This window comes from Polypterus senegalus, chromosome 6 (assembly GCF_016835505.1).
Source record: "Polypterus senegalus isolate Bchr_013 chromosome 6, ASM1683550v1, whole genome shotgun sequence".
NCBI lineage: Eukaryota > Metazoa > Chordata > Cladistia > Polypteriformes > Polypteridae > Polypterus > Polypterus senegalus.
Window position 1 is genome coordinate 178722293 of NC_053159.1, and position 26370 is coordinate 178748662.

General features: G+C 38.4%; 1 protein-coding gene across 3 annotated transcripts in view; it reads left to right on the top strand.

Annotated features, from left to right (window-relative positions):
- Positions 1 to 26370, top strand: part of zak (sterile alpha motif and leucine zipper containing kinase AZK) — a 214693-nt gene that overhangs the window by 45414 nt on the left and 142909 nt on the right. For all 3 annotated transcript variants that reach the window (XM_039757639.1, XM_039757640.1, XM_039757637.1), the window contains exons 4-6: positions 7048 to 7149; positions 12629 to 12694; positions 20415 to 20443. In XM_039757639.1, coding sequence (XP_039613573.1) covers positions 7048 to 7149; positions 12629 to 12694; positions 20415 to 20443 — 197 coding nt within the window. The remainder of the gene's footprint in view (positions 1 to 7047; positions 7150 to 12628; positions 12695 to 20414; positions 20444 to 26370) is intronic.

The following is a 26370-nucleotide window of genomic DNA, read 5'->3' on the forward strand; positions in this document are numbered from 1 at the left end:
TAAGTTTCCCTCATTGTAAAACAAGTCATAATTTTTTTCATTTTTCTTGTTTCCTTGCAGAAACACTTTTGCATTGACTCTGTTGTCACTATTTTCTTATATAATACGCTACCGTGGCTGTCCGTTTGTCTGTCCAGGATTTTAAATCACCTGTAGCTCACAAACCGTTTGAACTATTGACCTGAAATTTGGTACACATATACTACGTGACGCCTACTGTCTGCTTTTGGGGTGATGATTTTTGTTACTCTTTTTATTTTTATTTTATTTTATTGTAGAACCAACTCTCGGAAGCGGGCAGAAAGGTGGCTATGTGGAGCATGCGTACAGGCGCCATTCTCATCCCCTTACCGTCACTTCCCCTTCCTCTTCATATCGAAAATCATTCTTGAGGCAGATTAAACATTTAAGTGCCAGCTTAAGTGAAAAATTAAGAAAAACCTTCTAAGTAATAGCAACACAAACACTGACTTAATCAGTTTTAATGCAGAAAGATGCCAGCAGAAGAAGAGAAGAAGCGGGCCACTAGGGTGGAGAAAAGAAGAGCTGCTAACGAAGCAGCAAGTGCATCAACCTCTGAGCAAATGAATGCTAAACGTGCAGAGAAAGAGGATGAAAAGTATAAGTCAGGTGTATTCACTGCACGTTATTGTACAGTCCGCCGTTACTGGTAATGTATATTTGTCTGTGTAAATTGTACCGTCCACTTTATAAAATGCTGTTTTCACTAAGGTTCATCACGGAAAAGGTGCAGAAACAGAGACACAACCATGAACATCATTGACCCGGAAAGATAAAGTGGCAGACTTTAAAAAGTGTTTTACAAAAGGGGATTTTTATTAAGGTAACAATAATAATAATTCTTTGCATTTACAGTATATAGCGCTTTTCTCAGTACTCAAAGCACTTAGTAATGGCAGGTTAAGGGCCTTGCTCAAGGGCCCAACAGATCAGAGTCCCTTTTGGCATTTTACGGGATTCGAACTGGCAACCTTCCGATTGCCAGTGTAGATCCCTAGTCTCAGAGCCACCACTCTGCAAAAACAAGGCAAAAAGGCATGAGCACACTCATAAAAAGAACATTGTGGTACCATTGTGGAACATTTACTCACCTCAAAATACCACTATAATCCATCTCCCACTTAGCTTTTTCTTTTCTGCAGTAACTTTTTGCAGCTTTACACTTGGCTAGTAGTTAAGAAATTGACTGTAAAGCAAGAAGATGCTGGTTTAATCTCCTATTGTGGGTCAATGTGCCACCCTGAACAAACCTCTGAAACTATCCACAGTATTTGTGCATAAAAATACATTTGTAATATTTCTTCTAAACATCTATATTTAGAAAGCACATCAGCTGGGACAGTGAAGGACTGGCCATTGGGACTACTGAGAGCATTCCCAGTGGGGCGAGCTGCTTAGATACAATCTGTGCAGCAAAGCAAGTTGAGTAAATGAGTTAAATAAAGCCAGAGAGAGAAATTTGCAATGTGAGTGGCCCACAATCACAATGTTAAACAATAGTTAACAAATTTCATGTTGGTTTTACTTTCTCAAGTTTATAGTAGCCAGTGATCTAAACAGTTTCATCCTTAATTTTACAAAGATTTCAACTTTAAAGCACATATGGAGGGAGTTAATATTAGCTAGCAAGCAGTGGTCAGAAGATTAGTTAAGAATAAAGCATAACTTTGTCCATGTGTTGGACCTGCACACACACATTCTTAATTTTTTCTTTTTTTAATCAAGATTGTAATGTATATGTAAACTTGGTTGGGAGGGTTACAAAGAAAATATCAGTCAATATCTTTATTTAAATTTATATCTCATAGTCTCCCAGTAATCTTCTCTGAGTTGTGTGTGTGTGTGTCAGTGTGTGTATGTGTCTGTGTGTGTGCGTGTGGGTGTGTGTTAGTTAATTAAATGTTATTTTTGGTTTCTTTGGACCTAGATGTTTCAAGGTGTGGTGACCCACAGAAGTGTTCCTGTCATAACTTTAGAAAGAAACATACCTACACAGGTTTTTTATTGGAAAAGTGTAATTATAGGGAAAAAAAATCTCAAAATTTTATATGATTTTTTTAATTCCAGTGATGTATGAATTGAAATAAAATTACTGACTAAGGTGTGACAACAATCAAGACAAGCAGTCTAGGTTAATTGGTAACTCTAGAGTGGGCCATTATGAGTTTCCCTGTATTAGACTGGCTATGGCACTTCCCTAGTGCCAGTTCTGCTAAAATAGTTGCCAGATCCATGAACCCCAAACTGAACAGATAATTAATAGATGGGCACATTTATTTTTACCAAACAAGCCTGGATGGAGTGCTAGTCAGTTCACTTATCCATCCATCCATTATTTAATAACCCGCTATATTCTAACTACAGGGTCACGGGGGTCTGCTGGAGCCAATCCCAGCCAACACAGGGTGCAAGGCAGGAAACAAACCCTGGGCAGGGCGCCAGCCCGCCGCAGTAGTTCACTCATTCATACACTAATTTATTGGACCAATGTAAAGGCTCCATTCAACCTTATCTGCTTATTGTAGAAATGTGAGTGGATACTTGTTTTCCACACTTGTGTACCAGGTAAGACTGTTTTTGTATGTATATTGAAGGTAATAATAGACTATTTATCATATATACAGCCTTGCACCCTCGCCGCCATCATTTGCTTCTATTATTAAATACTGTATGAGAATTGATTATTTTATTGTACACATTTGGCTTTTGGTGCTCACCACATGTGTTTTGCACATTTTGTTTTGCCTGAAAAACAGTGCATCAATCTGCTAATCCTTAGGAAAGTATATAAACAGATAGAGAGAGGAAGTATAAAAAATCTAAACAGGCAGAGACTTGGCTGATGTGTCACAGTTAAGGAAATGCAGAAACACAAATGTCCAAGAGAACAGAAAATACAGAACATCCAAAAATGAAAACACCAAGTTATAAAGGGCTTTTTACATAGGCTGTACAATACCAGGAATCACAGTAAAGGAAGAGCTATTTTTTATAGCCTATACCCCTACTCCCCCACCCCCCAGATGAACAACGGCGATGTAATGTGTGGTCAAGTACCAAAGTAGGAAGGGTGGGAACAATCAGTCAGACAATACATGGGAGGAGGGTCTCTGTGGAGTTCAGGACCATACTTGGTATATGGTTTGTGCTTTGAGAGTCTAGATTGCTCTTATTAATCTTGAAGTCCTGGCAGATCTTACTACACTATGCTAACAAGGTTATTTTTCCAGAAGTAGTCAGTAATTACATTGCCTTTCAATAATGGAGTGTAAAATGTTTACAAGGATTTTATTTTTACAACTACAGTATGCATAAAAGTGTATCTGAATCAAGAGCTGAATATCCACATTTGCAATGTTCTGATAGAAGAAACAAACAATTTTACAGCAGTCCCAGATATGAGAAAGCAGGAATAAAGTTCAAGGGAACAGTGGACATAAAGAGGCGTTCAGAAGATTTAAGCAAAGGAGCAGTGTGTATAGAATGAGACCCACTGGAATGCTGGATGGCACATTTCCATGTCTAGCCGCCTACAGAGGAGTGCAAAGTCTAATTGTTTATTACACTCTATAAACAGCTAATATCCAGAGCAGTTCATTCCTAACCTGGGTTTTACTGATAGAGGAGTGTGCCTTTATTTGTAACCTATTCAGTGAAAAAAAAAATTACATTCAGTGAGGTAACACTAAATCATGAAAATTGTGAAAGATCCTTTTGTAAAAAAGTAAAGTAAATATCACAGTAACAACATTCCATAACATCAGTTGCATAGAATTTGATTTGGTGATAATCATTAAAGTAAAAGATCAATACAAAGACATAATATATGGACAACAGTAATAATGATACTTGTATATTGATATTTAGTATAAATAATTAGTTGCCAGCAATATAAAATTAGTTTACATTGTACCATGAACAGCATGCACCATCATAGAATGTCAAATAGAGACAATATAAAGTCGTTTCTATCTATCTATCTATCTATCTATCTATCTATCTATCTATCTATCTATCTATCTATCTATCTATCTATCTATCTATCTATCTCAGCTTAGCAGGTAAAGAAACAAAACAACACAGAAAATGAATAAAAATGCTTCATTGGATAAAATCTGTCAGAACTTTGAAATTGTTTTTATGTGTCCATGGTGTTATTTTATATTTTGGTTGTATGACTCTTAATAAAAACAAATGCAAGAATGCACTGTGCTTCATTGTCTTTGTGGCAGTTTCATTCATTACAACATTAGAACATTAGAACAATCCAGATGAGAACAAGCCATTCAGTCCAACAAAGCTCGCTAGTCCATCCACTTAATTCTTCTAAAATAGCATCAAGTTGAGTTTTGAAAGTCCCTAAAGTCTTGCTGTCTACCACACTAATTGCTCACTTATTCCATTTGAGCGTGGTTCTCTGTGTAAAGATAAACCTCCTAATGTTTGTGCTAAATTTCCCCTTAACAAGTTTCCAACTGTGTCCCTGTGTTTTTGATGAACTCATTTTAAAGTCACAGTCTTGATCCACTGTACTAATTACCTTCATAAACGCTTCAATCGTGTCTCCTCTTAATCTTCTTTTGCTTAAAACTGAACAGGCTCAACTCTTAATCTTTCTTCATAACTCATCCCTGTAGTGCTGGAATCATGGATCTCTGGACTTTTTCCAGCACTGCTATGTCCTTTTTGTAGCCTGGAGACCAAAACAGTCCACAGTATTCCAGATAAAGTCTCATCATTAAGTTATAAAGCTTGACTAGAACCTCCTTGTACTTGTATTCCACACATCAGGTTGTTAAATAACCTGACTTCTTAACACTGTCTGGCGGTTAATAGTGACAAGTCCACTACAACTCCTAAATCCTTTTGAGGTGTACTTTCAATTTTCAGACCTCCCATTTTGTATTGAAACCTAACATTTTTACTTCCTACATATAATACTTTACATTTACTTACATTAAATTTCATCTGCCTCAAATCTGCCCAAGCCTGTATGCTGCCCTCTGCAACCCTCTGCAATGATTCAACATATTTTAGATTATCTAGCCAGTCCACCTAGTTTGGTAACTTGCAAACTTAAGCATCTTGTTATATATATTTCTATCAAAATCATTTATATATATATTAAAAATAACAGTGGCCCTAGAACTGATCCCTGTGGAACAAAACTCTTAAAATCAGCCAGTTCTGATAGGGTTCCTCGTACCATCACTCTCCTGTGTATGAGACAATTTTCCACCCATCTACAAACAACACTCTGAACTCCCACTTTTTTTAGTTTGATCCCCAATGTCCCACGTGAGACCTTATCAAATGCTTTCTTGAATGCTTGATAAGGTCTTTATAGGTGCCTAGTGAGGATACAGATAGTTTGGCACAAATCTAAAGAAAAGGCAGAGCTTTAATATACTCATTGTCAAAAAAAAATTTGACTAGTGACAATGCATTGGTTGACAGTCCCCTCAGAAGTTGATTCCTGCTTTTTGCCTATCCCGTGACCATTTCACAGAGAGCCTTTTATTTTATTCTTGACCAGCAAGTAACTGTTTGTCCTACATATCTAAGTGTTTTCCTGTCTCACTTTATTTATGATAATTTGGTTTCCCTTTGGTTTTCTTCAATTGGAAAATGATATTTATCCTCTTTATTCCCAGGAGTTTCTCGTGTTAATTCTAGGCAAGATATGAAGACAAAAAGTGCTGATTTGGTTTATATTTTTTCCATTTATAAGGTCATACCTGCTGCATAGGAGATGAAGCTCATTTCCATGTGGATACAACCCAATTTTGATTTATGTTTTAAAATAAAAGAAAAAGTGTTCAGCCTGTCATTGGACCTTGTGTCTAAATTATTTAAATTCCTTGAGACTAAAGTTTTGTAGTTTCAATCTCAATCACTGACTTACTGTGTGACCCTGAGTAAGTCACTTAACCAGTACACAAATTGTAAAAAAAAATAGTTTATTAAAACAGATCTGCTTTAACTCTGTACTTCTAAAGTGGTGTGAGGTTGTATTCACAATTTAAATGCAATATGAATAATACAATTTGTTGATTTGTTTGCCAAGTAGAATGCTGCATATCTGCTTCACTGCTATTCATTACAGAATTCCCAGCAATTCTTTTAAAATACATATACTTACAAAGTACAAAATATTAACACAATTGTACTCTTATTTCTAAAATATTTTGGATAGAAATGGTATATAAAAAGTACCTGAGGACTTGGGTAACGATTGGCATCTGGATATTTCAAGTTACCTAATGCTTGGAGCATGTTGGTGTAGTGGTTAGCATTTGTACCACAGAACACCAGAGATCTGGTTTTGAATCCTGTGCTCATTATCTTGAGGGTGATAATGCCCTCCAGATCTTAATGCTGCATCCTATACTGAATGTATTTCTACTTAGTAGCTAACCCCTGCCACTTACCCACTTAAACTGCCAGTTTTTACATTTTGAAATAGTATTTTAAAAAAGTCTAGTGCAACTTCAGATTTGTGAAGAACATAAAGAAAATGTTACCGATATAAATGTGTTCCACACATGTATTCAACCTTTCAGCTATGGTTCTTTCCTGAATTTTTATAAGCTGCATTACTAGAAGGTGATTTTTGTCAATGATTGAATTTTTTTTATTACTGAAAGTGTATTTTAGTTACTACAAATTCATACCTGCTCTGAAAATGAAGTTAATGCCAACATTATAAATGCACAATAGGTGTTTCCAAGGTGCTTTCTGTTCACAATTGCCATCTTCTTTCCTCTTGTGTTCTCATGAGGTTTACCCAAGGGAGCTAAGATTTTTTTACACAATATAAACTGCTGTTTGGTACAAGCAAGAGGTAGTATGTGAACTCACACGCTCCCTGCTGCAGATTATGTTTCTCTTTTAAGTTGTGGGCTGCAGCTGTCTTATGACTCTAAGTGGAGACAAAAATAAACATATGGAAGGCAGTGGAATGACAGTTGTGGTGCTCATTATAATGTGCTTAATGTGAATTTTTGTACTTTTTTTCTTTTGCAGAATATGCAGGTGGAGGAAGTTTATATGACTACCTATCCAGTGCTAAAAGTGAAGAAATGGACATGGGTCAGATAATGACATGGGCAATGGACATAGCTAAAGGTGGGGATTCAGTGAAACTGTTTGCATAGGTTTACCAAGATAAAAAGGCAAAAAGAGATAAAGAAAGCTGTACTACCAGCACATACATATTAGAAGTCACTGGTGAAGAGACTGCAATTAGAAACTAACTGGCTTTAAAAAAGTGTTGCTGTTCCTTTGTATAATGAATTGTTTTTCAGTTTTCCTAAACACTAATCAACATAGCCATTCTAAATGAAATTTGTACATAATTAAGTGAAATACCAGTTTATGAGCTCTGCAAAAACCCGATGTACTTTACTATGGCAAATCAAAGAAGCACTGATAGTGAGCTCAGATGGACTTGCTTCTTCATATTTTGAATTTGTGATGGATCCAAGGTGGATTCAAATTGTTCTATCATGGTGTGGATGGGAGGAGAAATGGGGCAGGAGTTATTCTGAAGGAACAGTATGTCAAGAGTGTTTTGGAGTTGAAAAGAGTGTCAGACAGAGTAATGATTATGAGCTGGAAATTGGAGATGTGATAACGAATGCAAGTTGGGTGTGCAATGGGTGAGAAAGATTTTTGGAGTGAGTTGGAGGAAGTTGTATGAAAATGTTCTATATAAATAAATGTTGTTGTTGAAGTGATGAGCAGTGTACCCAAGGGACAGAAAGTGGTGATTGGAGCGGATTTCAATGGATATGTTGATGAAGAGAACAGTGGAGACGAGAAGGTAATAGTTAGGTATGGTGTCAAGAAGAGGAATGAAGAAGGTCATAGAGTAGTGGATTTTGCCTAAAGGATGGACATGGCTGTGGTGAATACGTATTTTAAGAAGAGGGAGGAACATACGGTTACGTACAAACGTGGAGGAAGATGCACACAAGTAGATTACATCCTATGCAGAAGAGCTGATCAGAAGGAGATTGAAGAATGCAAAGTGGTGGCAGGGGAAAGTGTAGTTAAGCAGCATAGGATGGTGGTCTGTAGGATGACGTTGAAGATCAAGAAGAGGAAGAGAGTGAGGGCAGAGCCAAGGATCAAATGGTGGAAGTTGAAAAAGGAAGACTGCAAGGTTGAGTTTAGGGAGGAGGTGAGACAGGCACTGGGTGGCAGTGAAGAGTTACCAGACAGCTGGGCAACTACAGCAGATGTAGTAAGGGTGACAGCAAGAAGGGTGCTTGGCGTGACATCTGGAAAGAGAAAGGAGGAAAAGGAAACCTGGTGGTGGAAATACAGGAGAGTATACAGAGGAAGAGGATGGCAAAGAAGAAGTAGGATAGTCAGAGAGATGCAGAAAGTAGACGAGTACAAAGAGATAAGGCACAAGTGAAGAGAGAGGTGGCGAAGGCTAAAGAAAAGGCGTATGATGAGTTGTATGAGAGGTTGGACACTAAGGAGGGAGAAAAGGACCTGTACCGATTGGCTAGACAGAGGGGCCGAGCTGGGAAAGATGTGCAGCAGGTTAGGGTGATAAAGAATAAAGATGGAAACGTACTCACAAGCGAGGAGAGTATGTTGAGCAGATGGAAAGAGTACTCTGAGAGGCTGATGAATGAAGAGAACGAGAGAAAGAAGTGGTTGGATGATGTGGAGATAGTGAATCAGGAAGTGCAATGGATTAGCAAGGAGGCAGTAAGGACAGCTATGAAGAGGATGAAAAATGGAAAGGCCGTTGGTCCAGATGACATACCTATGGAAGCATGGAGGTGTTTAGGAGAGATGGCAGTGGAGTTTTTAACCAGATCGTTTAATGGAATCGTGGAAAGTGAGGGGATGTCTGAGGAGTGGAGAAGAAGTGTACTGGTGCTGATATTTAAGAGTAAGGGGGATGTGCAGGACTGCAGTAACTACAGGGGGATAAAATTGATGAGCCACAGCATGACGTTATGGGAAAGAGTAGTGGAAGCTAAGTTAAGAAGTGAGGTGATGATTAGTGAGCAGCAGTATGGTTTCATGCCAAGAAAGAGCACCACAGATGCGATGTTTGCTCTAAGGATGTTGATGGAGAAGTTTAGAGAAGGCCAGGAGTTACATTGCGTGTTTGCATATGACAGGGTGAGGAGAGAGGAGATGTGGTATTATATGAGGAAGTCGGGAGTGGCAGAGATGTACTTAGGAGTTGTACAGGATATGTACGAGGGAAGTGTGACAGTGGTGAGGTCTGCAGTAGGAGTGACGGAGGTGGGATTACATCAGGGATCAGCCCTGAGCCCTTTCTGTTTTGCAATGGTGATGGACAGGTTGACAGACGAGATTAGACAGGAGTCCTCGTGGACTATGATGTTTACTGATGACATTGTGATCTGTAGCGAGAGTAGGGAGCAGGTTGAGGAGGCCCTGGAGCGGTGGAGATCTGCTCTAGTGAGGAGAGGAATGAAGGTCAGCAGGAACAACAGAATACATGTGTGTGAATGAGAGGGAGGTCAGTGGAATGGTGAGGATGCAGGGAGTAGAGTTGGCGAAGGTGGATGAGTTTAAATACTTGGGATCAACAGTACAGAGTAATGGGGATTGTGGAAAAGAGGTGAAAAACAGAGTGCAGACTGGGTGGAGAAGAGTGTCAGGAGTAATTTGTGACAGACGGATATCAGCAAGAGTGAAAGGGAAGGTCTACAGGATGGTAGTGAGACCAGCTATATTATATGGGCTGGAGATGGTGGCACTGACCAGAAAGCAGGAGACAGAGCTGGAGGTGGCAGAGTTAAAGATGCTAAGATTTGCACTGGTTGTGACAAGGATGGACGGGATTAGAAATGAGGACATTAGAGGGTCAGCTCAAGTTGGATGGTTGGGAGACAAAGTCAGAGAGGTGAGATTGTGTTGGTTTGGACATGTGCAGAGGAGAGATGCTGAGTATATTGGGAGAAGAATGCTAAGGACAGAGCTGCCAGGTAAGAGGAAAAGAGGAAGGCCTAAGCGAAGGTTTATGGATGTGGTGACAGAGGACAGGCAGGTGATGGGTGTAACAGAGCAAGATGCAGAGGACAGAAAGATATGGAAGAAGATGATCCGCTGTGGCAACCACTAACGGGAGCAGCTGAAAGAAGAAGAAGAAGAGGTCTACAGATTAGTGACATTTTAATTTTACATTGTTTTTAAAGTATGGTGCAACCTGGCAGTGATTAGAATTGCTGCCTCATGCCCCAGAATCCATCATTCATATCCCAGTCTAGAGGAATTGACATCCACACAGTCCAGTACAGGAGAAGGCTCCAGCTCGCTGCAACTCTGAATTCAAATGGATAGTTTCAGAAAATGAATTAATGAATAAATAAATGAAAAATCAAATTAACAAGTGGCATATTGTAGTGTATAGTATTTCTCTCTTTAATCATGTTCAGTATCCAGCTTGCTCACTGGTTATATGATGTTTTCAGGCCCTTGTATGCCTGGTTTTTCTCTGGTGTCAAGTTTTCTTTCATACCTTAATACCTCTAATTTGGCCTTCTGTGGGTGAGTGACTCAAGCACACTATACTTAGCTATTTTCCACTACCTGTATTTTGCAGCTGGTGTAAAATGACTCTGCCTGGTCCTCATTTGGAATAACTAGCTTCAGAAAAGAGATGAATGAATTAATCAAAAAAGTTAATAACGTTCTTATTAATTTAGCAAAGCTATACAATAACCAGACTCAATTTAGAATAGATTAAATAAAACACTTTTATGACTCAAATCTGATAGATGCTGTTAATTCAGACAGCTGAGTGGCCCTGTATATGTGGGTATGTGGTTTGCGTTCAGCTTTGCCAGCAACACCAATTTTTTTGCCTCTCTCAGGTTAATCTGAGAATCGGGTACACACCAGTGGAAAATCATCTTGTGCCTGTCTTTGCTATATATCATGTCATGTCACGTCATGTTATTTTCCAACCCTCTTAATCCAGACCAAGGTCTTGGGGGTGCTAGTGCCTAATCCAGCTAGCACAGGGCACAAGGCAGGAATAAACCCTGTCCATCTCAGCTTTTTCATATTCCAGGAGGTTTTTCTAAGATGTATTAAAGGTTTATTTAATTATGTAAATTGTATTTTAGTATAAGATATTTTATGTTTCAAATTGTTATAAATAAATGGCTGTTTGGTAAGTCATCAAATGCTGCAAACCTATGCTGCTATAAGAGTTTTGTGATGACTTGTGGCTCAATTTCATTGTCAGAGGCAAAAATATAAGAAAATCAACAAACGTTAGAGTAAGATTTTTATGTGTGGTTCTCATTAATATTCTCCCTTTTTGGTCAGGGTTTCTTGACTGACCACAAGCACATACATGATGACAAAATGCAGGAGTAGGTCCAAGTCTTTTATTACATAAAATTGTCTTTGACAAAAGCTGTTTGTATTCCATTGGACTCCTGTGTATTTTGCAGAAGGCAGTTATTCCCTGAAGAGTAGGTTCTTTAACCTTCAGCCATCACTAATTGCCTATTACTTTCACATACACAGGTACATCAAAAAGGCATTTAAAGGACAAAATGTTTAAAACAAAACTTAGCTTGATTTTTAATGCAGGGTTAATTTCTGGGAACAATCAGCTTTCAAGGCATAGCACATCATTTGATTGGGATTCTCCTGTACAAAAGGAATATAGGAGCATGGAAAGTTTTATGTCTCTTGTGTGTTCAGTGGCTGTACTGGATCTTCTATCTTTATCTACTGCATCTGCCCAATGGCTGTTGGTGATCTTTTACAACATTCAGGCATATGTTCCTCATACTTCATCCATGCCTGGTTTTTTGATGCACGCAATACAAGCTTTCTGAACGTTCTGGTCTGAGTGTGATTAACAGAGTCTTCCCCCTTATGTACTTAATGCAAATCGTATAGTGTCTCCTCTTATTCTTTATAGCCTCTTTCACAGTATCATTCCAATAAGAGATTGTCTTCCTTTTTCCTCTTCCTATCTTAACTCTTATTTCACTGTGCTTCCAAGACATTAAGAAGTTTGGTTTCAGAATATAGTTCACATTTTTTCAATATTTAAATTATTTTTTGAAAGTGCTTTAACTTTCCTAAACAAAAGCTTGTATTGGTTGGCTTGATAAAATCTAATTACAAAGCACTCAGATGTTAAACTTTTTTTAAGTGGTCAGTATGTTAGCTGCTCACCTACAGTATAGTTAAAAAATAATTCCAGTAAATGATAGCTTACCATAAATGCACCTTTTGTCTTCTTGCTTATATAAAATATGTTGTGCTCAGCCTTTAGATCTACCGTATCTTGTCTTGCAGTTTGTCGATGGATGTGTACATTTCAAGAGGTCCTTGTATCATAATTTAAAAAATGATCCATATTAAGCAATAGGCTTTCGTAGTTAAACTAAAATACTTTTATATTTGTATAGAAATGCAATGTGTAAATGTATCTAAAATCACTTACACATTTAAATCATAGTAACAAACTTGTTATTTACTGCTTCCTCCTACACCTTGGTATGTATTTGCGGGTAACAGCCACAGAGAAAATGACCCTGACCTTTAATTGAAATAAACATTACTTGCCTTTTTTATACAGGAATGCACTATTTACACATGGAAGCTCCAGTACGAGTAATCCATAGGGATCTGAAATCCAGAAATGGTAATGTCACATCTTAATTGTTTTCTTCTTTGAAAAATAGACTAATTTACTTTATTTAACATTTTATAGAGGTTGTGAGAGTTAGACATTCCAAAAAACATTAACTTGCAAGAAAATCGATTTTTGACTTTGATGTATAAATACAGTAAATAGTAAAGCAATTTAGGCATCTGAGTTTATAGCATAAAGGTTGTCATTAGATTAATGATTATTACAGTGTTCTCTCACATCTGGACACTCTTCACATTATTATGCAGTACAGATATCTGAACAGGACACCAGTACAAAATTGCCATTAAGCTCAGTAAGTTCACACATTCACAAGCAATCACTTTTTAAGCTCCCCCCACTCTTAACATGTGATTGATAGTTTTATCAGTAACTAAATTGCATATGCACACAATACAATTTATAGAAGAAAGGATCAACAGGTACCAATGGATGATACACATTATGTGAGCAAATAAATACTTAACACGCCTTTAAAAAGTAACATGGTATTAGGCATTTCTTCCTTTGCAAAAATTTTATTGAAACAAATATATCATGGACTGAGAGGTACAAATTAGATAGACAGATAGATAGATAGATAGATAGAAATTATATCAAGTTAGCTTGTTATGAGTTGGCTTACTTTCCATTTTTGACTATTAATTAAGGAGAAAAGAATCAATTAAGGGGTATGTATCATAAAAATGAGTCACTTAAAATTAAAGCAAAGTAGGATATTAATGAAGAAAGCAGCTAAAACAAAAAATGGGTAGCCACAGTGGCCTTCCAGGGTCTGAGTCTGAAACCCATGGCCTGCTGTGTAATTTAAGTAGTGTCCCTCTTCCCATTTGATCTATCCATAATGCTTGTAAAAAGGAGAAAGGATACTGTAGCAAGCATAAAAATTTATTTTACTTTGTAAGACCTTTCTTAGAGATTAGCATCAGCTTTGAAAACCAGGGAAGCTGAGTACATGCTCTCCTGATATCAAAAGCATGTCTGTGCTCTTCCCAACATTTTTGCAAATTTGATTTCTTCACTGCCATTTTAAAATTGGCACACTTTTCTATAGAAATTACAAAAACACTCTCACTTAGTTGAATGAGGCACAGAAAATTTTACAAATGATTAAAAAGTTGCATAAAGACATAACCATTTCCAAAATCTAAAAGAGGAACCTTCCCTACTAACATATCTTGAAAATCTAATGGAGCTCAAGTGGTGGGCGTCAAACTTCAGCACCACTAAATTTAAAACTGCCACCTTGAGGGGTAACTCTGTAACAATGCTCTTTAAAAATTTCACTTTTACAAAGGTGCATTTATAGAATATCAAAGTCCATGTTTATTGCAGGGAGTCACACAATTCATGAGTGATGCAAACTGAAGTCCACGTTTATTGCTCATGGTGACAGAGGTATCCAGTGGTCTCAAGTTAAGCATGGTAACAGTATCTGCATTATTTTAAGTATTCTTGCAAGTTAAAGTATGCCTCTTGAACAAGCCATGTCTACTTTCAGTGTCCCAGCAGGAGTGCCCAAGCTATATAGTTTAATTTTCCCATAATGTTTCAGTGATGGTGTTGTAATTAGCACTGCTACCTTACAGCTTCAGAGGACTGAGCTCAAACCATGGTGAAGTGACTACTTATGTGGTGTCAAAATATTCTTCACATACAGTGGAATCTCGGTTCACGACCATAATTCGTTCCAAAACTCTGGTCGTAAACCGATTTGGTCATGAACCAAAGTAATTTCCCCCATAGGATTGTTTGTAGATACAATTAATCCATTCCAGACCGTACGAACTGTATGTAAATATATATATTTTTTAAAGATTTTTAAGCACAAATATAGTTAAACATACCATAGAATGCACAGCTTAATCTATACTAATCAAAGGCAAAGCCCTCACTCACTCATCACTAATTCTCCAACTTCCCGTGTAGGTAGAAGGCTGAAATTTGGCAGGCTCATTCCTTATAGCTTACTTACAAAAGTTGGGCAGGTTTCATTTCGAAATTCTACGCGTAATGGTCATAACTGGAACGTATATTTGTCCATATACTGTAATAGAATGCAGCTCGATAGCCGTGGGAGGCGGAGTTTCGTATTAAAATATTTAACCAATCACATTTCAGCCGTCATTTGTTGCCAGGCAGAGAGAATAAACTACAGCTCAATAGCCGTGGGAGGTGGAGTTTCGTATTAAAGCATTTAACCAATCACATTTCAGCCATCATTTGTTGCCAGGCAGAGAGGCTTTCACAATCTGTTGTGGAGGCACTCTAACACAGAATAAATGTTGATTAACATGTTGCTTCAACCAATCAGATTTTATGTTGGTGTCAGTAGGGCCCTCTAGCAGATGTACGGCAACGTCACCGTATTCAGACCCATTGTTTGGATAGAAGCCGATATGAGGAACTCTCCGAGGCCACTGAACGCACCACAAACGCTCTGAGCGAAAGATCGTCGCGTGCACTACGGCCAACTCCATGGCAGGATTCTGGACAATATTACTTGCCAGACACAGACCAGATTTCAAGACCACGAAAACCTGATGTTTTCCACGCTCCTCGAGCCCCAGAAGTTTCGGGAATACAAGAAAAATTTCATGCATGCAGCCTTCTCCACTTTAACACAAGAGCCACGGACCGCTTTTTGATCTGTCTCGGCTAAAAACAGAACTGACTGTAATTTATGCCATGGATGATTTTGCAGGAAAATCTCCCACTGATCTCCTTGACTTCCTTCATCAGAAAAATCTGAATGAGAGCATGGGGCAGCTGTTCACATTGGTATATTTGGCGGTGAGCATTCCTGTGTACACTGCTTTTTCAGCCATAAAGCGAATTGAAACTTATGCCAAAAATACCATAGGGCGGGTTCGCCTTTTAGCATTAGCTTCGATGGGGATAGAAAGTGAGGTTTTAATGGAACTGAAGCGCACGGATAAAACGTACAACAAAGTAATTAAACTGTTTTTGAGGAAAGAGAGGACTCTGGATTTTATTTACAAATAATCCGAATTTTTGGTGAGTAAAATGTTGCGATTTTCCTAAATAATATTGCAAGTTTATGAGTTATTATTGATGTTTTTTACGTGTGTCACGGCTGTGGCTGCAGTAGAAAGGAACTTGTTCATCCCTGGTTTGTCTATTCAATAAAGGCATTTATTGTGGCTACAGGAGTTATCTTTTATATATATATATATATACACACACCCCGATCTACATACTGTCAAATAAACGAACCACACGCAGTGACGCAACATGAGAGGCTTTGCCTCTAGCGCTGACATCCGAGGTTCGATTCCCGAGAGGGGGTGCAGTGAGTGTGTACACCTGATGAGCCCAGAATTAGGGCAAAATATGTGCCGCGTACTGTTTGCATTATTTGACAGTAAAACTATTTCAATATATTCAATATATATATATATCAGTGCTTCCCGATTCATTTTACCCTCGCACCCCCTTGGTTTGAGAAGTATGAAAAAATATGAGGTTAACACAGAAAAACAGATCACCAATTGAAGCTTTATGAATAATGGATACTTTATTCGCCACCAATAATTGTTTTGGTAAAGCCATACTCAGTGTAATCCTCCTTCCATTTTATACTTTTTCCACGACTAGCCATGATTAAATGAACGGTAAAAAAGTTACTTATTCAGGCAGGCAGGCAGGCGACAGCTCAATAGCTCGAATTTGGATATAAGTAGGTTCTATTTAGTCGCCAGAAATATCTTTGGTAGGAATGGAAGTTGAATTTAGTCTTTAAATTTCTATGGTGAAGAAAAATGTATACAATGATGACTAAATTTAACTTACATTCCTACTAAACATATTGCTGTCGACTAAATAAAAATTACTTATATTTAAAATTTAAATAGAACTTGAACAGATACGATAGTTCATAATACCCACGCAGCACTAAGTGCACGTAAGAGCAGGAGTCATCTGTTTTAACAAGCAGCGTATTGCAGTGATACGAAATAGCCTGCCCATTTAATTATTTAGGAATGGATAGATAAATTAAGATTTTGTACAAATAATGTTTTTAATTTTTCTTCCTCGATGGATTCTGGCACCCCAAGCAACAGCTGCTCGCACCCCAAAGGAGATATAGATATATATATATATATATATATACTTTGTATATATATATTGTAAACGCTGGCCCGGACACACACAGACGGACATCTTTGTTTCCCCCAACACACCGTTTATTTACAATATATACAAACAAAAGTCACGTGCAGAAAACCCCAGTGCCTCTTGCACCGATTCCCCACAGTCCAGGCCTTACAATCTCTGTGCCTTTTCTTTGACCGCCTCCCGTCCTCTCTTCAGCTCTGTCCACTTCCACCCGACATCCACCCATGACTGGAGGGAGGCGGCCCCTTTTATAGGAACCCGGATGGGCTCCAGCTGCTTCCCGGCAATCTCCGCGGACACACCCCGTGTGGCGGAGTGCCGGCTGCGCACCCGGAAGCCGTCCAGGTGTCCCCTGTCGTCTTCCCCGGCACTTCCTGGTATGGCGGAAGTGCCGGGCTCCCGGGATAATCAGGCACTGGGGCGCCGCCTGGCGGTGGCCACGGGTCCCTACAGGGCTGGGCTTTCAAGCCCTCTACCCGAGGCCTCCAGCATAACCAGGACGGACGCCCCCTCTCGGTCTGGAGGAGGCACAAGCCCTCCTCTGGTCCTCCTGGGCGTGGCCGGTGACCACACGGGATATACCAGCATCGGGGCGCCACCTGGCGGTGGCCATGGGTCCCTACAGGGCTGGGCTTCCAAGCCCTTTACCTGAGGCCCCCAACATAACCAGGACGGACGCCCCCTCGCGGTCTGGAGGAGGCACAAGCCGTCCTCTGGTCCTCCTGGGCGGACCACAATATATAGATATAGATATATAGATATAGATATATAGATATAGATATATAGATTATATAGATAGATAGATAGATATATACATATAGATAGATATATAGATATAGATAGATAGATATATAGATAGATAGATATGTGTATGTATGTGTGTGTGTGTATATGTAGATATGTATGTGTATATATATATATATATATATATATGCCAGCAACACTCATGACAATGACAAAACAATTACATTGTCAATCATGTTATGTTATTATTAAAATGTTTCCTTTTCTTTTTCATTACTTCTTTAACACACTACTTCTCCGCTGCGAAGCGCGGGTATTTTGCTAGTCTATACTAATAAAAGGCAAAGCCCTCACTGACTCACTCACTCACTCATCACTAATTCTCCCGTGTAGGTAGAAGGCTGAAATTTGGCAGGCTCATTCCTTACAGGTTACTTACAAAAGTTAAGCAGGTTTCATTTCTAAATTCTACGCGTAACGGTCATAACGGTCGACAACGTTCGCCATGTTAAACGTTCTTATTTATGGCCCCATGTTCATGAAATTTGGTAGGTGGCTTCCCTGCACTGACCGAAATCGATGTATGTACTTATTTTGGTGGTATAATGCCACTGTCAGTCTCCATATTGAACTTTCCAACGGTCTTTGTTGCCCTCACTGACTCACTCATCACTAATTCTCCAACTTCCCGTGTAGGTAGGAAGCTGAAATTTGGCAGGCTCATTCCTTACAGCTTACTTACAAAAGTTAAGCAGGTTTAATTTTGAAATTCTACTCGTAATGGTCATAACGGTCGACAATGTCCGCCATGTTAAACTTTCTTGTTTATGGCCCCATCTTCACGAAATTTGGTAGGCGGCTTCCCTGCGCAAACCGAAACCGATGTACGTACTTATTTCGGTGGTATGACGCCACTGTCGGCCAACATATTGAACTTTCCAACGGCCTTTGTTACCTATGGGCCCATCTTCAAGAAATTTGGTACGCGGGTTCCCAACGCTAACTGAATCCTACTTATGTACATATATATGTCCATAGCCTGCAGCTTGGTCGCCGTGTGAGGCGCCGTTGGGTCCCCCATCCCCACGCCTCTCACTTTGTTGGCTGCCTGCCTATATAAGGCCGTCCGTCGCTCTGGTCTCTTCATTCCCTTCCTTGCTTCGCCACGATATTTACGTCTCCCTGCTGATAACTGCTGCCTTTATTATTTAATCCACGGCTTCTGCGCTGTTTTATTGTTCGTTTATTACGATTATAGTTATTGTATAGGTATTACACTTTTTTTAATGAGTTTTAAGCACAGGGGAAAAAAATTAACATTTGAAAAATCTGTAATTTAATAAACCACCAAGAAAAGTAACATCTCAAAATTGCACGCTACAAACCGATCGCTGTAAACAGAAGTGAAGTGGAGGTTAAAATCCAATAGAAAAAAGTCTTCATTAAATACAACGAGGTTAAAACAATGCTCGTGTTTGTCTCTTAAAAAACAAGCCTGTTCCATTCTTTAACTGCTTTCTCGGCCTTATGCGTCCAGCCGTCTCTCACTCACTCGCTCGCACGTGCGTGTGTGTGTGTCTATCGCGCGTGCGTCTGTGTGTGTGTGTGTCTCTCTCGGGTGCGCGTCTGTGTGTGTGTGTGTCTCTCTCGCACACCCGTCTGTGTGTGTGTCTCTCTCGTGCGCACGTCTGTGTGTGTGCGTGTCTCTCTCGCGCGTGTCTGTGTGTGTGTGTCACTCTCTCCCTCACTCGCTGCACAGGGAGAGAGTGAACATGTGCGTAAATCATCATCGGCACACACAAACCAAAAGGGAAACTGGCTTGTTCGTATACCGAGTGTGTGGTCGTGAACTGATGCAAAAGTTTGGCAAACTTTATGGTTGTAAACTGATTTGTACGTGTTCCGAGATGTTCCTGAACCGAGGTTCCACTGTACCTGTGAGGATTCTCTGTGGACATTTTAGTTTCTCCGTCATGACAAAGATACACCAAGACTATTGACTCTACTCACTCTGAGTGAAGGTGAATGTATGAGTGCACTGCAGGTTGGAACAACAAAGTATTCAGATCTGGTAGCTCCCGTGGGCCCAGCCAGCACTGTTATGATTGATTCCTGAAGTCCTATGTCCCTGAGCTGGAATAAGCATGTTCAGAAAAACAATAAATAAAAAAGCTGTTATTCTAAGAAGGTTCAGGGACTGTACAATATTATTTATGCTTTTCAGAGAGCCAAAAGATATTTAGTCTGAAACTGAATTCCATATACCTTCACATAGCAGAAAAAGAGAGAAACAATGAATGTAAACAGTAAAGTAAAACTTCATTTGAACCAATTTAATTATGGCTTTATCCATTTTCTGAAACTGCTTTAACTATTACAGTATTGAGGATTAATTGGAGGGAGGTGGGGTCCATCTCAGTAGCAATGGGTGCCACACCACACATCATTCCATTGTTGGATACATTTTCTCCCACCTGATGTTTAGCCACTAGTAAAAATGCACATACACAGTAACCAATCCAGAAATGAATCCCCAGTCTCTGGATTTCAAAGTAAACAGTCTTCATTACTAATACACTGTTCCATATATATATAAACCTATACAGAGAAAATCAGTCCATACAGTTTCATTACATACAGGAGCAGTAGGAATATAAGGTGATGTGATAGCAATGGATGGAATGCTACTTCTGTATATACAGTTTCCATCCCCTATTATTTAATATCCCATCCAAAATAGAGTTATGTATGCTGTATATTGTATGCTTAAAATGAAAAAAAATAGACAATTATGATTTTAATCTATTCATATTTTTTCCAACTCTAGTGGTGATCACTGCTGAAAAAATACTGAAGGTATGTTTATGAATTATTTTTCAGTTTGTATTTTTTTAAAGTACAGTAGTTTTGAAGATTCATTGTCTTTATCCTGTAACTTTAGTCACCTCCCTGTTAGCACTGACTAAAGTAACCGTACTTTTCGAGCTATGGTCACCTCTTAACGGTACACATTTTTATTTTAAATTATTGATCGAACTCTCGGTGGCCCTCTAAGGTGGTTGCAAATATTGCCAATCCTCGAAAAAGCAGATTTTAATTTGGTGGATTTGACTCATTAATTAATATGTAAGCAGAATAATTATTTGCTTTATTCGAACAAAGTTCAACAATTTAGGAAGCAGTTTGATTTTTAGAATGTCCATTTTACTTTATAAAGCTTGAAGAATAATATTCAAATATGTCATAAAATATGTAAACCATGTCAGATATGTTAATAAAGTAAATCATCACATAATATGATAACATGCTACAAAACACAAATATGACGTGTATGAAGTTAAAGTTGTATAGACAATAGTATTTTTTCTAATTTCAATATTTATGCATAATATGATTTTTTTTTTTATTTAAAACCTTTTTTGTGTACTGGTTTGTAGCTGTTTGTTCTGGTTGTGCAGATACCTTGGATTACAGTTGCCAACTCCTGATTATTGATTATTAACGTTTGAGGCTGTCTCTCTGCACTTGTGAATTTCCCCTTGGGATTAATAAAGTATCTATCTATCTATCTATCTATCTATCTATCTATCTATCTATCTATCTATCTATCTTCTTTGGTGTCATGTCTTTCATAATCTTCGCTGTAGAAGATAAAGAGTCCTTTTTGGATTATTTCCAGGGTATTACATTGTCAGGAACCTTTAAAGGCATTTTAATGTTGTTTAGTGAAAGATAATTTTACAGATGTCCTCATTTCCTATCAAATCTTGTGTCTGTCTTAATTATAAAAAATACACATTCTTGCTTATTGCAATATCTTTTTTTCTGCCTTACCCTATATAGCGTGCAATGGCTCTGAGCTTTTTTACTGTACCAGTTAATTAAATGTCATTCAGTCACTCATCTATGTTCTGAAACCACTTATAGTGGAGAATCGGACTCTGTCCTGGCTGCAATGTGTGGAAGGCAGGAGCCAATCCTAATTTTCAGTGTGATCTTAGTTGCACTATTTCTAGAGCTCTTAATGAACCTTATCTTGTATTTTCATGCAATAAAGGAAAATCTTGTACATGTAATATGCTTATAGATTTTATACAGTATAAGTACAAGGTGAATGATACTGACCTACATGATGTAACTTAATAGGATTTGGGCATTTACATTGATACATTTTCATCATCAAGGCAATGTGCAGAAGCAATAGAAAAGGCAACTAAAATGCTAGTTTAAATTGTACAAAATGTTGAATATCAATCAAGGGATGTTATGATCTGACAGTATAATGTAAGATTACATCTTTGGGCAGTTGTGCTCATCATACTACAGAAAAGTAATAGCAGCTTTTGAAGCTGTGCAGCGAAGAGTAACCAGCTACATACCAGCAGTAAAAATCATGTCCCACTTTAAGAATCACAGAGAATCAAACCATATTAGCTTTCAATAGAAAAATGTTACTTGGGGACCTAATCCAGGTTTTCACAGCTCACAAATAAATCGAGAAAACTGATCCAACAACATCTTTTTGGTTAAACAGTGAATTGTGTACTTGAGTACACAGGTGGAAAGGATTCACACAAAGTATGGACATCTATAACAAACTTGCTGGGTAAGCCTGTGCTGTAAAAAGCACAGGGTCCTAGAAAGTGTTAAAATCATCAGAAACAAAAATTGAAATGTAGAGATGTCAGGTAATTGGAATGAACTACTTTGGGCATCTCTGTCCTAAGAGGTTTCATGTTGCCAACATGCTTGCATCGTTTTGCTGATGTGCTTGCTTTGCTTCTGTATTAGCCACTAAGCAAGTGACTCTTTGGATGTTTCGCTTTGCCGACATGCTGGCCTTGCTTGTGTATCCTCGTAGGTGGACCCCTTACCCCGACTCCACCTCTCACTTCCGGGCTGGACAGACACACACACTTCCATGCATAGATGTTTATATATAAGATAACCAAAACATGTGCTTGACATGGAAACCTTGACAACTTTTAAAACTTATCAGATGAGTTCTTGGTACAACTTACTTTAGCTACTGGGTATCCAACTGAGCTCATTTGTCAAACTTGTTATTTTGTTTTATTTCAGTACAAGCTAAATTAATAAAAGCATTGACAGGTTAGTTTTAGAGGAGAAAAAAATGAAATTTTTAATTCATGGAGAAGAAAAATTTGTGGGGTCAATGTCCTTTGTAATTATCTAAGAAACATTCCAGTTAGCTGAGTCCAAATGGCCATCTTCCCTTCTAGGTATTGTCAGGATCAAATATTAAATACTAATATCCATAACTGTAGTATACTGTTTTGATGGTGGATGTGCTATCGTATGTGTCAAATGTTTCGGACAGGCTGATTTATCATTTTTTGTATGCAAGCAATTAATTATACCATAACAATTCAGTTATTATAATAGTTAAAACATTGCTTTTGGATATTGCTGAAAACCACATTATTGGGGCCACCCACATGTGAACATGGAGAGAGTGTGCAAACTTCACACACTGACAGTGACAAGACCAAAAAGATGAAAACCAGGACACGGAGCAGAAAGGTATTTCTGTACTGTTCAAATTCAGTTCAACTTTGTTTTAGATTTCTTGTCAGAAACCAAACTCAAGGTACTTAAAGTCTCAGTAGATGTGAAATAAATTCACTGCAGTAGTTCATCCATCCATCCATTTTCTAACCCGCTGAATCCGAATACAGGGTCACGGGGGTCTGCTGGAGCCAATCCCAGCCAACACAGGAACCAATCCTGGGCAGGGTGCCAAACCACCACAGGACACACACAAACACACCCACACACTAAGGCCAATTTGGAATCGCCAATCCACCTAACCTGCATGTCTTTGGATTGTGGGAGGAAACCGGAGCGCCCGGAGGAAACCCACGCAGACACGGGGAGAACATGCAAACTCCACGCAGGGAGGACCCGGGAAGCGAACCCGGGTTTCCTAACTGTGAGGCAGCAGCGCTACCACTGCGCCACCGTGCCGCCCCAGTGGTTCATTAGTTTTAGTAATTCTGCTTAAGATTTTTTTTTTCTTTCTAATTTCATATATTGTAATTTCATGCAGCTAAGCACTATTACTGCATAATCGTGCATACTTTTCAGATGCACAGTTTTCAGAAATGAACACTGTTACTCTCTCTGGGCATTTTTCACTGATCAGATTAGGGTAATATCCTATAGCATCATTATTTTTTCATGGTGCATTTGTTTATATAGGCCAACTCAGTTTATGGGAACCCTGCAGCTAAAAACACACAAACAAGGTAAAGTATTTAATTATATCTATAGTCAAATAATTAATATACTGTGGATTTAAAAATGATTTGAGCATTGCACCTGCTGTGAATGACAGACTGTGTGTGATTGCGGTGACACTCCAGCATGCTGGCAGGAAATGACAATTGACTTAGAACACAACATTGTTGAATTTTCTGCTGTTACTGTTTGCTTCTATGCTATTTATAGTGCATCAAAGCCTTATGCTTGTCTTTAGAATCATTTAAATATTCCTGAATTTGTTTACTGTCAAACTATACATAATTAAGATAATAGTTCATTTTATTAATGTAGCACCATCTGTACATGCAAGGTGCTTAACACTCATTATGTAGCGATCTTTAACAACAGTAGTACATAGTCCAAAAATCTGACCAGCAGTATTGGTGTTTAAGAGAACAAGGGTGTAGGGACCTTCCTTGAGGGTGGCCTAATTCACTGCAGGGCACATCCCCACATTAACCCATCCTGCATTTATGGATGAATAGCTAACAGATAGGATGGCCCTGTTTTACAAAATTAAAACATTATTTAACGTTATGTTACTGTTGTAATAGTCACTTTTCATAAATAATGTAGTGTAAGACATAATAAACCAAACAAGCAAATGTCTGGTTAAATGACCATTACTGAGAATTAAGCAGGTTAGCTCCTGCATCTGCTACCCAGCTTTTCCTTTCTCTGTTTTGTGCAGTCTTAGGGATGATGATTAAACTGGTATGTCTATAGCAATCATTATTATCAATTAATTCTCTCCTTTACCTCTTTGCCTTCTTCTCTGTGCCTCTATTACAAAGCAGTGATTCACATAGTGATTCTCAGATCTTTGCTCAACATTCATACAGTCCATTTGAGTCATGGCTAAAAGATTTGAGAATGACACAAGTATTGGTTTTGCTTCAGTGTTTCTAGATCTTTTGGCCAGATGTTTCTACAGTATACTGAAGTAGAATTACAAGCATTTCAGTATAGTTATCACTTTTGCCTTATGACACAGCACTCCCATCATGCTGGAAAGTCATTGTTGGTCACCAAATTGTTCTTGAATAGTTGGGAGAAGTTGCTCTTGAAGGATGTTTTGGTACCATTCTTTATTCATGGCTGTGTCCATAGTCAAATTTGTGAGTGAGACTACTTCTTGACACCAGACTATCCTACAAAAATCTTCGCCTTACTCACACCTGCCTGTTGCCATTCCTGAGCAAGCTCTGCACTGGTGGATGCATCGTGCCATAAGCCAAAAGTGATAACAAAGTGGCTTCTGGATAAAAACATCAACATTTTGGGTCCATGGCCAGGAAACTCCCCAGATTTTAATCCCATTAAGAATTTGTGGCCAATCCTCAAATGGCGGGTGGACAAACAAAAACCCACACATTCTGACAAACTCCAAGCATTGATTATGCAAGAATGGGCTGTCATCAGTCAGGATTTGGCCCAAAAGTTAATTGACAACATGCCAGGGATAATTGCAGAGGTCTTTAAAAAAAAAAAGAGTTGCAAATTTTGACTCTTTGCATAAACTTTATGCAATTGTCAATCAAAGCCTTTGAAACTTATGAAATGCTTATAATTATACTTTAGTATACAATAGAAACATCTGACAAAAAGATCTAAAAACACTGAAGCAGCAAACCTTGTGAAACTAATACTTGAGTCATTCTCAAAACTTAAAGTATGGTTTAATGCAATGGTCCACATGTACAAATAAATTACATAATCCATAAATTGGCTTTGTCTTATGAAAACTCTAAAGGGGGATCCCAGCTAATGCAGAGCAATGGCATAAATTCATAAATTCCTAACAAACATGACACAAATGTACATATGTAGAAATATTTCCATAAAGTATATTGTATATAAGGCGGTACACAAATTGCCAGATGAGTGCCACTTGAGCCTGGCCAGTACTCCTTAAACTGTATGTTTTTCAGAGATTCCTTCTAAGAACTGGGCAACTCAGTAGGATAGGGGACTTGGCTTTGTGTCAGAAACCACTAGAAATAGACAAAAAGACTGAAGGGTGGGCCGGGGAATGTGACTCTGCTTAAGTCGGTTGCAGGTGTCATACAGTAGGTGAGTGACCAAAATAAGAATCTAAAAGGGAGATGAGCAGATTTAATTAATGAAACAGAAAAATGGTCGGAAATAAGCTGAACATTGTGATGGCAGTAAGGGCAAATAAAAAATACGAATCAACTTCTCTAGAAAATAGTAAAAAAAGAATCATTTATCAATATATCGCTATTATTTATTTTTTAAATAGTTTATATAAATGTTATCTTTTGGATATACAGTATTTACAGATTTCTCCATATATTTAGTTAAAGTTTATATTCATGGCATGCATTTATTTGCAGAAGGTGGTATATTGGCACATGGTTAGCGCTGCAGTTTCATGGTCCCAGTGCCCCACACTCAGTGATTGTCTGTGTAGAGTTCGCGTGTTCTCCCTGTACTTCCTGGGTTTTGCTCAGAGTAATCCAATTTTCTCTTACATG